The sequence below is a fragment of the Ipomoea nil genome, unplaced genomic scaffold, assembly GCF_001879475.1.
Source record: "Ipomoea nil cultivar Tokyo-kokei standard unplaced genomic scaffold, Asagao_1.1 scaffold1834, whole genome shotgun sequence".
Taxonomy (NCBI): Eukaryota; Viridiplantae; Streptophyta; class Magnoliopsida; order Solanales; family Convolvulaceae; genus Ipomoea; species Ipomoea nil.
The window spans coordinates 3,023,606-3,038,979 of NW_017618262.1; the positions used below are offsets into that span (position 1 = coordinate 3,023,606).

Genomic DNA, 15,374 nt, shown 5'->3' on the forward strand with positions numbered 1-15,374 from the left:
TATCCTTCCTTCAGATTATTCAATTATTGCTTCAAAATAGCTAGGGTTCGTTAAAGATTCCATCTTTGAATTGTTTGATTCTTGAAAATGGAAGACTGCAAATTACCGATAGATGCGATGATTGACATTTTGGCGAGGTTGCCTGTAAAGACTCTGATGCGATTTAAATGTGTTTGCAAATTTGTGTATGATTTAATAAAAAACAACCATCAATTCATGGACAAACACTATGAATTTAGAAAGGGAAAAAGCCATGGTGTTGTTATCGACCTTCAGCCTGACAATGCTCCCTGGCCTAATAAAGTATTTAACTTGATTTACAAAGAATCAGAGTGTGATGATGCGGTATGCACATACCTAGACCTGCCAAATTCAAATACCAGGTATGTCAAGTGTTGTCATGGTATCCTATGCTTGATCCTATGCAGGGGTGATTTGATTGGATCTGATATATTTAATATCATTTCACCGGAAATCATTTTTGATGTTTTGATATTGAACCCATTCACTAGGGAAATTAAGGCCTTACCTTTTATTAAGGTACCCGACAAACCACCTAACAGACAATGTGTGGAGATACGATTTGGGTTTGGATTGTCTAATAACATGACCTGGAAGATTATCATGCTTTTGAGTTTTCAAGATGCAAATTGGGAAATTGAGGATAGTGATGGAATTGTAATGGTTTGTAGCCAAGTAGGTAATTTGTGGAGCTGGAGGCAAATTGATGCGGCTCTCTATTCTCCATATTTGCGTTCCCTTATGCGTACCGGGGATTTTTATTTCAAAGGAAAATATTATTGGCCGAAAGCTGATAACGATTTGATTTGGTTTGATCTGGATGATGAGGTTTTTGGTAAGATTGAGCTGCCCTCTGATGTTAAAAATCTTCTTCACTATACAGTTATGAACGAGAGTATTGCAGTATTTACTGGGCTTAGACCGTGTACGGTAAATGAGTTTTGCACTGAGATTTGGGTAATGGATGAAAATAATAATAATAATTGGCATAAACATGCAATTATACCTTCTAGCGATGACATATTTAGAAATGAACATTTTGATCCGATAGGATTTTGGAATCCGAGGGGCCATTTGCTTGTGTTTTCAGGTCGTATGGATTTAATGTATACAAATTTCTATGATAATGATATTGATGATGAGGAGTTTTATTTCAAGCCAGGTATTGGACCGAATCTAATTTCTATTGATTTGGAAACTCATGAAAAGAAAACTATTTTTACAAGTCAAGAAAGGAAAAGTACTCTTAATATTTGTTTGAATCAAGATGGGCATGTTCAAGTTTGCAGCGATAGGAGTGTTGATAGTAATATTCTTTGGAATATGGGAGCATATGCACGAACTTGCAATGAGAGTTTAAAATTACCTTAAAATATGTATTAATGTTTGTTTACTTTGCGAGCTTCCTTTTTATTTGCACTTTTCATGGAAGGATATATGACTTTGTTTTATCCTTTTATTAACCTTGATTGATGATAATAAGATTTTGTTTTAGTGTTTAGTTATCTTAGTTTCATTCTGGAATTATACTTGAGAGGGCAACAGAGAATTGAAGATACATAGAGAGGGATTTAGAAGAAGGCTTCTAAAGCTAATGCACATACAAAAGGATTGCCGAGCATAGTTTGTTATTCAGATAGCCTGCTTTGGCTTACATAATGCCTCGTAGTCGCAATGCCATTGTTGCTACTGGCTTAGTAGCCTTTGTTGCTGCTGGCTTAGCATTCCCATTTTACATGGCGTGAGTAAACCTTTTCAGCTTTTGTAAGTATAGCAAAGTAATATTTCATTTCTTATTGCTTGCCGTAGGCTTCATTGTTTTGCATTATCTCTGATCCAGGTCTCGATCATCAAGAGCAACACCTGTGATTGATTCATCAAAAGCGCTACCACCTCAGGCAACTTTTCGTGGACCTTATATCAATACTGGTTCGCGTGATATTGGACCTGATCAACACACTTACCCTAAGAAATAGTTTCTCCTTTATGTATATTTTCTTAATTTAAATTGTTTTGTATGGCATGCGAATTCTTTCACCTATACTTTCACTCAATGAGAGCATCCAGAATTCATGTGCATGGATATATTTTTTTATGATCTTGATATGATATGCCTAATTCTCCCCCCTTACCCCCCTTTATATTGTTTTCGGATAATATTATTTTGGTTTTATTCATAAGTTTGCAACTTTTGATATTTATTGATTTATACTCCGTATTAAATAGACTAATCTCATTACAAATTAATCAAATAAAGTCACATTAGATAGTAAATTTGTGTGCATCATTTTTTTAGTGACTTAGCAATACCCATAGGCCATAACATGGCTTTTGCATTAGGGTATGTAACACCGCAATAGAGAAGCAATTTGTTGTAGCTTTGCGAGAAGAGAGGAAAAAGAAAATGTAATAAAGTATACCAGAGCATGCTCTAAGCAATTGTATTAAATTATCAATTAGTTTAAGCTAAATAGCTATTTATTAAACACTTACGTTTATAATTTGATCAAGTTAAATTTGTCAAAACTAGATAATTCGTTATTTATCAAACATCTCATTCATTGAATTAAAAAACATTGGTAAAAAAACTTAATAGGCCCAAGAGTATATATATGGGCCCGATAAACCCATTTCCTAATTCCCCCTGTTTCAGCCTCAGGCTTCAGCATTCACATCGCAGTGGCAAATTATATTACGCACCGCGCGTCTTTTTTTTTTAAATGAAAATTAACAGTGTTTATTTTCGCCGTTTCGCACCCTTTTACAAAAAGTAACTCTGTTATTCAGTGTCATTTTGTATACACTGCAGTTTCAGTTGAACACAACTATAATTTCATTTCGATTAACTATAGTTTCATTCGATATTTTATAGACTCAAATATGTGAAAATGTTATTTAATTTTATTTTATATACACTATAGTTTTATTAAAACACAATTACATGATCATTTTGATATAATTACAGCTTCATTGTACAATATACACTCAAATATGTGAAATGTTATTCAGTTTCAGTTTATATACATAATACACTGCAATTTCATTTCACTATAACTATAATATCATTTTGATATAACTGCAGTGTCGGTTTGAATATACTGTAGTGTTAGTTGGTGTTTAATACACTAAACAAACGGACTCCGTTAACTCTAACGGCGGGCCATTTCTTTACTTAAAGAAACGGCGCCATATATGGGCCGCGGTACATAATCGATTATGCACCGCGGTCTATAATATAACAAGTGTATAGACAGACAGAGTAGCATAAGGGAGAAACGCTGCTTTCAAAGGCGCACTGAAACCTCTCAGAGTTTTAGTATAACAAAAATGGCGGCGTACTCGGCAGCAGCTCTGTCATGGAGCTCATCTTCGTTGCTTGGAAATTACAAGCTAAGCAAGAATGCACCACTTGGAACTGCAAAACTGGTAGAGAGGACCTCAAATTTGACTATTGAGTGCCAAAAAGAAAACCAAGAAAATAAGAAAGGTAAGCGGAAAAATGTCAGTGTATAAATTTGGCTTGTCGGGTTTTCAATAATTTCGTTTTAATTTTTAAATTTCTTCATACCCAAAGTCCATCCATGGGTTTCTCTGTAATTTTCTTTGTTTGGTGGGGGACAGATAATACTGAAAGAGGATGTGCAAGATTTGGGGAAGAAAGGGCAACTTACGAGTGTGAGAGCAGGGTACTACAGGAATTTCCTGCTGCCAATGGGCATGGCTCAAATTGTCACCCCTCTGCTTCTCAAGTAAGGTTTTGGGAAGTTTAGTTAATTGCGTATTTTTCATGAATTATGCGAAGCTTAAGCTGGCAAGTCATATGTCCATTGGAATAAAGTTCAAATTATCAATCATCTGATATTTATTCACTTTTTTATTTGCACCATTTTTCTTGTTTGAAGTATGTGAAGATTGGACTGAGAACTGATATTTCATTCGGAACAAAATTGCATTTTAATTCTCTACTATTCTTTCTGTTTAAAGATTGCACTTTGCATAAAAGTGTGATTCTTTATACTTCTCTGGTGCTGGTTTAAGTGGATGTGAGTGGACATTAGGCTATATATCTTATTATGTAAGCTTTGAGGTTCTGTGAAGATACTGATGAGAATCTAGCTGTTATAGGAGCTGTTTGGGTTAGTGGGTTTGACTAGTTGATAGCATTAGCTGATTGTAGAAAAGTGTTTTGGTAAATTAGCTGTTAGTTGATAGCTGATTACATGCAAAATGACTTTCTCGAAAAGCTGATCGAAAAAGCTACTTTGAGCAGTTTTTTGAATTTTATCATTTTGGAGCAATAAGTTGTTACAAAAAGCTAATTAATCAAACACTCATATTGATTGTTTAACCAAGTCAAATAGCTAATAGTGGTCAAATAAGCCAAAATTGGCTGATAAGCTAACTATGTTGCCAAACAGGGTTATAATCCTTTTTATGTACTCTGTCACAAAAATGATCTTTTTTGGTTAAATTCAGTATTTTGCCTCTCTATTCAAACATTTTTCAATCAGAAAATAAGACTACAAGTAATATGTAGAGCATGGGCAATGTGCATGGACAATCTTCCATGTTATACTTCTTTATATATATATCCATGAAGCTTGTGATAGTCACTCCTCTTCAGACAATGTGCTTATTGCCTTGCAGCATGCTAGAAGGTTTCTACGATGTTTCTTCCATCTGAAAATACACCTATTTAGAATTTAACTTGAAAAAAAAAAAAAAAAAACAATGTGAGTCCATTATCAAGAAGAGTTGGTGCTATGGGTTTTATTTGGATAATAATAAGTAGTGAACAACTTCATCATGGATCATAAGATTTTAGGAGTACATATTTCATTTCAGAGAAATGAAGATTGAAGAAGAGAGAATCGAGGCTGAGAAAAAACGGGTATGATACCAACTTGTAGATAACATATTTCCAATTGTGTTTCTTTTATTTACATCTAAATCTATAAAACATTATAGTGATAGATACTGATATCTAGTATTTAATTTTGCATTCAGGTGAAAGAAGAAGCACAACAACTTGCTCTAATTTTCGAAACTGTTGGAGGCTTCAAGGTGAAACGCAAGGGCGGGAAAGGAAAACAAATATTTGGAAGGTGAGTTCGAATGTTCAGTAATAAAAGTGTAATGAGCATCGAGTTTATCTTTGTTTGCATTGTTATTCACTTGTGGCCATTTTCAGTGTCACTGCCCAGGATCTTGTTGACATAATCAAGGCACAGCTACAGAGGTACAGTTCCCCTATAAACATTTTCGGTATGATGTCTTTGTGTGTGACTAATCCCCAAATCTTAACTGGATTATTGGCATGATTATTTACGTATTATTCATGTTTTTCATATAGGGACGTGGACAAAAGAATAGTATCTCTGCCCGAGATTCGTGAAACTGGAGCATATACTGCTGAACTGAAGCTTCATCCAGAAGTTACTGCGCGAGTTCAAGTGATCGTGTCTGCAAATTGAAGGCAGAGACTTGCTGGAGCGGTTTATACTAATTTATGGATTTTCTTCTTGCACTGTTTTGTCAAGGTAAATTGTCATTTAATTATGAAAATCTCCAATGTTCCCATCTTGCAAGGCTTATGATTATGGATTATAAAATGTTATGACTAAGTCGGAGTTATTATGGATCAACTAAGTTAAAAAGTATGGTGACAATCCATAATCCATAATCATTGCCAAAGATGTAAATAGTGGATCATAATCTATAATTGTAATTTGCACCCTTCCTACTAAAAGCACAAGTAATTTGATTATGGAATCCTGGTAATAAAGCACTTATTGAAAAATTAGTATAATGTTTTCTAACTTCCAATTTGGATGATTTTTGTCTTTACTAAGTGGACAAAAGGATTTTTTTCACAAAAAAAGTGACCATACACCAACTATGTGGCTGTGTTTTTTACTTTAGAAGAAGATATGTAATATTTCAAGAACTCTGTTAGGAATATAGCGGAATAATGCGAAAGCGAAGGATCGAAAATTGAGAATTATAGAAGTTAAATAATAGGGAAAATATATAAATGAAGAAAATTATATAAAATGACAAATAAATAATTAACAAAGGGAAAATATAAATATATATAATTGTTAATCTCTAAAAAGAGAATAATAAAGAAAACAAATATATATATATATATATATATATATATATATATATATATATATATATATATATAAAAGTATGTCTACGTGAAAGAAGACAAAAGAAAGAAGAAAGAAGAAGAATCAATTCTAATTGATGTCTAAAATGAGTGCATAATTACAAAGAAAGTCTAAGATATTTATACTCAAAATTGAGAGAGAAAAGCGGAGGATTAGTGCATGTAATGGCATGCAAATGGAGAATGCATTGCTAGTGTCACGGGGGGATTTTTCGACCCAAATTTTTCGCCCGTGCGACCTGCCTTTGCCCAAGGCAGTCAGCCTCACAACCCAAGTCACGACTTGGATTGCACCCTTAACCCACTTTGGACAGAACTCGAAGGAAACATTAGCCAAGCATAGTAAATAAACGTGAGCCAAACACACAAGTATTTCAGTCCGAAGACCACATATATTAATCCCAAAGCCGAACTAATATACAAGACTCACCCGTCAGCCAACACTTAGCCAACTCGCTCAAAACTCCCGCAAACAGTGCACCACACGTGCACAGTTTCTCGCACAGGCCCCCGACCCAGACCCACGGAACACGCTCTGGTCTCATACACCTAGCAGTCCGCCATCTCGGCCTCGCACTTGTAGCACTGCCCGTACAAAACTCTCGGCCACACGGCCTAGCACTCTCTCAGCCCCACGGCATCTAGTGCCAAACTATGAGCAACAACAAATGAATACAAGGCTGCCTTTTATAGGCTTCGGGTGGTTACAAGCCAACCACTTAGCTTTATGAGAGCCAATCAAACGCTGCCACCTTGCAAAGTCTGAAACCACCTCACATGCTCCTCACATGCCTTGGAACCGCCCTCATGTGCAGCTCACATGTTCGGATAACCACCCCCTTGTCTAGCTCAACCGCCCAACCGCACAGCAACCGCACGCCAAGGTCTAGCCACGCACCGAGCCTTGGTCCGCACTGCTCCGCACTGGTCCACACGGTCTCGCCCATTCGTCGCACAAGTCCGCGCCAAGGCTGCCCGCCTTGCGCCCATGCCGTACCGCACCGGCATGCTTCGTCCGCACCGCGCCCAACACTTGGCACGCGTACCACGTTTCTCGCAACGGTCCGGCTGAGTCTACATCGCACCGCGCGCCTTTTCCGCACCAATGCGCCTAAGCTCGGCCACATTGAGCCACACAGCAAACCAACGCACGGGACCCGCGCCAATTCGCACCAACTCGCCCTTAGGGCGAATCACACCGAGACCAACGCCAAAGTCTCGAACCGCTTTGTACAGTCTTCGGACACCACCGTGCCAACTCGGCCACGGTGCACCTTGTCGCACCAACAAGGCACCAACTCGGCTAAAACACTTAGCCGCATCGCACTGGTCCGCCCAACCAGCGCCCTTGCACACCGGCAAGCCACTAGGACCCAAGCCCGTCGCGACTCGAGCTTAACAAGGCCCAACGCATATCTCGGCCACGGTCCATCTCCGCACCGAGTCCGAGCCACGCACCATCTCGCTTGCCCGTCTAAGTCTACCACCCGAGACTTAGCCAACCGACTCACCTAGCCGGCCAACTATCAAGCCGTGCCCTCTTCACGACTTAGCCATAGCAACCCATTGCCACGCTTAAACAGCCACGTTCGGCCAACCAAGGCCAAAACGCGCCACAACGCAGCGGAATCGTGCCGCTAAATTTAGGGGTCCAACATACCTCCCCCACCTAAACCCGTCAACGTCCTCGTTGACGCCTAGCTCCCAGCTAGTCTTAGCACATTCCGCTAAGTACTTAGCAATCCCCGCTAAGCAGTTCTGCCACAAACCGGCAAACTTTGCATGAGGCTACATGTCCCAACCCAATTACATGAGTTCACGATTGACACGCCCAATCGTTAGCACACTATCTAAATTTACAACTTTTAAAACGAGGGAAAAGTTCAACAACACAAATTTAGACAGCAACAAGCATCAATACATTTTGGCGTTCCCATTGACGCTTCAACACAGTCCCGTTCTTGCCCAATTTCCCGCAAAGGCCCGTACCTAGTCCGATCATCGAACCAGTACCCGCGCTGTTCACCACTGCAACGCACAGCAACACACGCACCACGCTGTCTCGCGTTCCCAGGTACATGTACGCGAACCAGCCACACTGCCGTCCGCAACCAGTCAAGGCAATCTGCCCGGACCCGTGCCGAGTCCACGCCCCACTCAGCACCCGTGCTGCCCAACACTACAGCACCCCTCCATTGAGCCGCAACAATGCTCAATAATTCTGGCCAGTATCGACACAATCTGCCGCATCGCACCCCATCAAGGCATCACGCCCTCGGACAAGCCTCACTGCCCGAGCCATCAGCGTCCACGGGAAACAGCCCCGCCCTTTGACGATGCGGGTTCCATCAAAGGCCACAGGTCCTGATCAAGCAGCACTCGACCCCACACGATCTCGTACTCACTGGCCACGGCTTCATTAAACAAAAGCCAACACAGAGTTTGAGTGAAAAACCATTTACCTTTCTTGCATCAACGCCTTCCCACGCAGTCATACGTCGCATCTCATCACCAATCACTCGGACAGTCCCCTCATTGGCCCGTGAGGTTTCTGCCCCACCCGAACGGCCAACACACACAGTCCATCGCCCATGGCCCTGTTGCTGCCTTCGGTGCGCCTGTGAATCTCGCAACGTCGGACCACCATCTGCTCCAAACATGGCTCTGATACCAATTGTCACGGGGGGATTTTTCGACCCAAATTTTTCGCCCGTGCGGCCTGCCTTTGCCCAAGGCAGTCAGCCTCACAACCCAAGTCACGACTTGGATTGCACCCTTAACCCACTTTGGACAGAACTCGAAGGAAACATTAGCCAAGCATAGTAAATAAACGTGAGCCAAACACACAAGTATTTCAGTCCGAAGACCACATATATTAATCCCAAAGCCGAACTAATATACAAGACTCACCCGTCAGCCAACACTTAGCCAACTCGCTCAAAACTCCCGCAAACAGTGCACCACACGTGCACAGTTTCTCGCACAGGCCCCCGACCCAGACCCACGGAACACGCTCTGGTCTCATACACCTAGCAGTCCGCCATCTCGGCCTCGCACTTGTAGCACTGCCCGTACAAAACTCTCGGCCACACGGCCTAGCACTCTCTCAGCCCCAGCTAGCTACGTGGAGAGACATGCGGCAGAGGTGCGGTACGTGTGTCATGGAGAGATGCAGCTGCTGCGTGGAAGACTCATTCTTCATGGATTTTGAGCCATCAAATTATTATTTCCTAACAATCTCCACCTTGGATCAAATCCATTGTGGAATTAACAACTGGAACAGCCCGACTAAACTCAAGCACTACTTGAACTTAGCAACAGGAAGAGCCTCAGAATAGCAAGATGGAACACCATCAACCTCCTGTGTGACTGAAAGAGCATAAGCAACCAAGTTGGTTTCATCATCACTAGCATACCTAGCAGGTTTCTTGATTGTCCTCCTAGGCCGATCCATAGCAATGGAATACTCTCGTAGTGGCTCGACGAGAGGTGTTGTGCTAGTAGATGCATCATCTTTAGTATTACCGTCAGCAGTAGTAACACTATCAATAGGCCTGAATTCAAACTCCACCTTCTCACCAGTACTCTGTGTCTCACCTGTACTGGAACTTTTCCAGAAGAAAGTAGTGCATTTTCATCAAAAGTGATATCTCGACTCAGAATGATTTTCCGAGAATCAGGAGACCATAGACGATACCCTTTTGACTCAGAAGCATAACCAAGGAAAATGCATTTGACAGCTCTCGGGTTTAATTTACCCGTACTGGAATGAGCATAAGCAGGACATCCAAAAACTCTTAAGATAGAGTAGTCAACAGGATTACCTGACCAAACTTCCTCTGGAATTTTGAAATCAAGGGATGAATGTGGAGATCTATTTACCAAATAGCAAGCAGTAGAAACGGCTTCGGCCCAAAAATCACGCCGTTTCCATAACCCAGCATTAGAGAGCATACAACGAGCTCTTTCCAATAGAGTCCTGTTCAAACGTTCGGCAACACCATTTTGCTGGGGTTTACCAGGCAAGGTCTTGTGCCTGGCGATTCCATTTGCCGCACAAAATTCATTGAAATCTGACTCACAGAACTCCAAGCCATTGTCTGTCCTGAGCTTCTTGACTTTTTTACCTGTCTGAGTCTCAACAAGTATTTTCCACTTCTTGAAAATAGAAAATGCCTGATTTTTATGTTTCAGGAAATAGACCCAGACTTTACGAGAAAAGTCATCAATAATAGACATGAAATATCTACAGCCTCCCATAGACTGGAATTTAGTCGGTCCCCATAAATCGGAATGTATATATTCCAATACATCTTTGGTACGGTGTGTAGCAGTAGAGAAACTAACCCTCTTTTGTTTCCCAAAAATACAATGCTCACAAAATTGTAATTTACCCGTACCTGAACCACCAAGGAGGCCTTTCTTGCTCAGGATATGCATGCCTTTCTCACTCATATGCCCAAGACGCATATGCCATAATTGAGTGAGATCCGCATCAGACATCGATGAGGATACCGCTACTGAACCTGTCACAGTACTGCCATGCAAGACATACAAGCTTCCAGAACGAGAAGCTTTCATGAGAATAAGAGAGCCTTTTATGACCTTCAAAACTCCACCTTCAGCTGTGTACTTGCACCCCAGAGATTCCAAGGTGCCCAATGATATCAGATTGCGTTTCAAATCAGGAATATACCGAACATTGGTAAGAGTCCTGACAACGTTATCATGAGTTTTAATCTGAACACTTCCAATTCCACTAACCTTGCATTGGGTATCATTACCCAACAAGACAACTCCACCATCAACCGGTTCCAGAGAGATGAACCAATCTTTGTGGGGACACATGTGGAATGTACAACCAGAGTCCAAAATCCACTCGGTTTCACTCCGTTTCTCACCGGAGCTAACAGATAACAACACATCACCATCTGAATCACTTACAACAACACTAGCTTCAGCGGACTTCTTTTCTCTCTCTTGCTTGTTTTTCAACTTGAAGCATTCAGTCACATCATGACCATGCTTCTTGCAGTACTTACAGGATTTGTTGGACTTATGTCCTTTGGACTTGGATCTAGAATTTTTATTGCTACTCCCTGATTCAAGTGAACGACCCCTTACAGTCAAGCCTTCACTTTTGTCCTCAGACTTAATTTCAAAGTCAAACTTTTCTTTGGACAATAGGTTCGACTTAACATTGTCGAAAGTAAGGGTATCACTACTATTACCATACAGCATAATTTCTTTGAAATGCTTGTATGAATTAGGGAGAGAGACAAGCAATAAAACAGCACGATCCTCATCGTCAATTATGACATCAATATTTTTCAAGTCCAATAAAATAGAATTGAATTCATCTAAGTGAGACTTAATAGAAGTACCTTCCGTCATACGGATTGTGTACAGACGCTCCTTCAGGCGTAGCGTGTTCGCCAGAGTTTTGGCCATGTAAAGCGTATCCAGCTTGGACCATAAATCTGACGCAGTCGTCTCACTTAATACCTCACGTAGAACCTCTTTAGACAGGCACAAAAGAATGGTTGAACGTGCCTTGTCATCCAAATCTTCCCAAGTTTCATCTGTCATTGCAGCCGGTTTCTTCTTCTTCCCAGCTAGCGCTTTCTTCAAACCGTTCTGGGTTAGAACGGCTTCCATCTGAACCTTCCAGATAGAAAAGCTAATTTTTCCGTCGAACTTCTCGATATCGAACTTGGTAACAGTTGACATCTTTGAAAATAACTCTCAATTAACCTGCTCTGATACCACTTGTTAGGAATATAGCGGAATAATGCGAAAGCGAAGGATCGAAAATTGAGAATTATAGAAGTTAAATAATAGGGAAAATATATAAATGAAGAAAATTATATAAAATGACAAATAAATAATTAACAAAGGGAAAATATAAATATATATAATTGTTAATCTCTAAAAAGAGAATAATAAAGAAAACAAATATATATATATATATATATATATATATATATATATATATAAAAGTATGTCTACGTGAAAGAAGACAAAAGAAAGAAGAAAGAAGAAGAATCAATTCTAATTGATGTCTAAAATGAGTGCATAATTACAAAGAAAGTCTAAGATATTTATACTCAAAATTGAGAGAGAAAAGCGGAGGATTAGTGCATGTAATGGCATGCAAATGGAGAATGCATTGCTAGCTAGCTACGTGGAGAGACATGCGGCAGAGGTGCGGTACGTGTGTCATGGAGAGATGCAGCTGCTGCGTGGAAGACTCATTCTTCATGGATTTTGAGCCATCAAATTATTATTTCCTAACAAACTCTGGTATTCCTTGTTTCCTTATCCATATTTCCATATCCCCAGATCCTGGTTGTTGTGGCCCGCACGGGTTTAGCTCATTGGTTTAATAGGCAGTATTTGGAAGAAGAGACCAAGATTCGAATCTCGGCAGCAGCAGTGTGGGGATTATGCTTAAAGTGGGCAGATCCCTTGTGCGCACCGGCATTTGGCTCTGTCTGCTGAGCTATTGAGTCACATTGATTTACATCCTCCCAAATACTATGTCGGGTAGGGGTATGGGGGCTGTGGGGCCTTTGGGGTTGGGGATTCAACTTTTTGGGAGAAGATTTTGGTTGTTGTGACTTTATTTTAGCATTTATGGTGTTTTATGATCTATTTGTGAAACTTGTACTAATCACTGATGCCATTTCTAATGCAGGGAAGGAGGAGGAGACTTCATGGCTAAATATGAGGTTAAGCTACCTTAAACTAAGTGTTTTTAATTGTAATTGTAAAAGAATTAACTGATTTTTATGAATTTGCATCATTTGGTGCTTTGTATCAATGTCTTTATTACAATCTTATGTTAAATTAAATATTGATTTCTAGTAGAAAGGTCTCGTGCAAGTTATTGCAGTTGTGTTTCTACTTTCTAATATTTCTGATTTAAATGGACAATAAATAAGTAGTTACTGCACTCTTAGTTACTTCATTTTAAAAAGTTATTCTCACATTGTCATTGATGAGACTCGATCTCGAGTCATTGTTTCTAAATTTTACCCCTGTGAGCAATTGAGCTACCCATGCAGGGTTGGAGAACTTGATCAAATAATTTGCAAATTTGTTTATTAAACATTTTATATGGCGCTTAAATAAAACCATAATTGAGCAGTTCACTAACTACAAACAACATATTTAATAATAAAAATAAATAAAAGCAAGGAGAAAATAAGCAGCAGAAAAAGTGAAAAAGAAAATATTTTCTTTTCCAAAAAAGAGAAAGGTATAGAGGGGATTGTTTATGCATATATATACGTGTAGAGGAATTGTGTATGTGATAATTTAGTATATAGCATCAGTCCCATCTCCAAATTGCCGATTTGCTTCTTAAATATGAGGCAATTGGGATTTTTTCAGATTGGATTAGTCCCCTTTAGAAAGGACTACACTTCCATGCCACATCACCTTCATCTACACCTTACACATAACAAAAAATAAATCGGGAATATTACCGTGTTTTGCACATATATCAAATCTTGTACTTAGTAAAATAATTATTCTACTAAAATTACAAATAGAGTTATGCAGAACTACATACCAATAATAATATACAATAATGATGTTTATAAGTACCGCATAACTTTTTAAGAATTCAATTATTATTGTTCGTTGTTATTATGGAGTGTGTTGTTATTATGGTTTTGGAGGAATATGAATAGGAAGTAGATGTGAAATATATATAATGAAGGAGGCATATGTATATGGCTCTGTTTGACATAGTTTATTTAGGAGCTTATAGTTTATTTTAAGCTACTGATAAGTTATAAATTCTGTTTGGTAATGTTCTCAAAATAAGCTCGTAGCTTAAAATAAGAGCTTATTTTGGAATGCTACCTTAGGTAGCGTTTCAAAATATGAAGATGTCTTTTTTTTTTTTTTTTTTTTTTTTTTTTTTTTTTTGTCTTTTTACCTTTATCAACTTATCAAAAAGCTAATTTTACCAAACATTTTCAAGCATAACAGCTAGCTTAACAACTCTTCAGTTTTCAGCTCATAACTTATAGCTTTTCAGCTTTCAGCTCCTTTTCGGCTAGATTTGCCACATAGCTTATATATAGTAGAAATAATAATTTAGTAGCTACAACAAAAAATAATACATATGCATTTCTTTAATTTAGAATTATGCGTCTACAATATCTTTATTCTAAACAAAAGTATTCATTATTAATAAATTAAATAAGAGAAATAATTTCATTAGTTATATTGTATTTATTTTTCTCCAATATAAAAATTCTTTACATTCAAATTCATCAATTGATTATATTCGCTACATTGTCTCAACAATGTCTTTATTAAAAAAAAATAGTCATTATCAATAAATTAATTAAGAGAAATAATTTTATTAGTTATATTGTCTTTATATTTCTCCAATGTAAAAATTATTTACATTCAAATTCAACAATTGATTATATTCACTACATTGTCTATTATCTTTTTTGTGCATTATTTTTAAATTAAATATCAAAGTTATAATACAAAATAATGCTATATATTTATTTACCAAGTATTTTATTAATACCATGAAAAAATTTAAAAATAATAATTAATAAAGTCAATCATATTAACTATTTGAGCGATTTGTTGAAAAAGAGGGTATTCATATCACACAACAAATTGAAGTGAGAACTACCTCGCAATGTCCTTGTTTGACAATCAACAGTTAGCGAATTTGACCAGCGAATTATATCAACGATTGGTAAAAAGATATTTGAAAAAATTAGCTGTTTAGATTAACATGTAAAATGACCTAAGGGAATAATAATAATAATAATAATAATAATAATAATAATAATAATAATAATAATAATAATTGTTTAAAAAATATAATTAAACCAATCATATTAAATACTTGGGTGATTTATTGACAAAAAGAGTATTCAAATCACACAACAAATTGAAGTGAGAAACTATCTCGCAATGTTTTTGTTCGGCAATCAGCAGTTAGCTCTTCAATATTTGTATATATTTAATATTTTATGCCCTAATTTTTATTTATTTTTATCTCCCTTATGTCCCGTATTTGGTTTCAACCATACCTATACAATTATTTTATTGACAATTATAATCAATCTTGACTATATTATCTTGCATTTGTAAACTTATAATTGCCTATTTAAATAGGCAAATTTAACATTCAATT

The 15,374-nt window shown here is 38.1% G+C and overlaps 1 protein-coding gene and 1 pseudogene across 3 annotated transcripts; both read left to right on the forward strand.

Moving 5' to 3' along the window:
* On the forward strand, positions 1 to 2,414 carry LOC109193118 (putative F-box protein At1g19160). 3 transcript variants are annotated; one of them, XM_019343940.1, is made up of 3 exons: positions 1 to 1,785; positions 1,831 to 2,095; positions 2,362 to 2,414. In XM_019343940.1, the coding sequence occupies exon 1, from the start codon at positions 88 to 90 to the stop codon at positions 1,390 to 1,392; it is 1,305 nt and encodes a 434-aa protein (XP_019199485.1). In that variant the 5' UTR covers positions 1 to 87; the 3' UTR covers positions 1,393 to 1,785; positions 1,831 to 2,095; positions 2,362 to 2,414. The 3 variants fall into 3 exon arrangements, with proteins under 3 accessions (XP_019199485.1, XP_019199484.1, XP_019199483.1); XM_019343939.1 differs by having other exon boundaries at positions 1,862 to 2,095; XM_019343938.1 differs by having other exon boundaries at positions 1 to 1,762; positions 1,862 to 2,095.
* Positions 2,415 to 3,275: 861 nt separating this feature from the next.
* Positions 3,276 to 13,102, forward strand: LOC109193116 (annotated as a pseudogene).
* Positions 13,103 to 15,374: the final 2,272 nt, after the last annotated feature.

What these genes read in the sequence shown, in the direction of transcription:
- LOC109193118 (XM_019343940.1), top strand. Translation starts at nt 88, where the DNA reads ATGGAAGACTGCAAATTACCGATAGATGCGATGATTGACATTTTGGCG.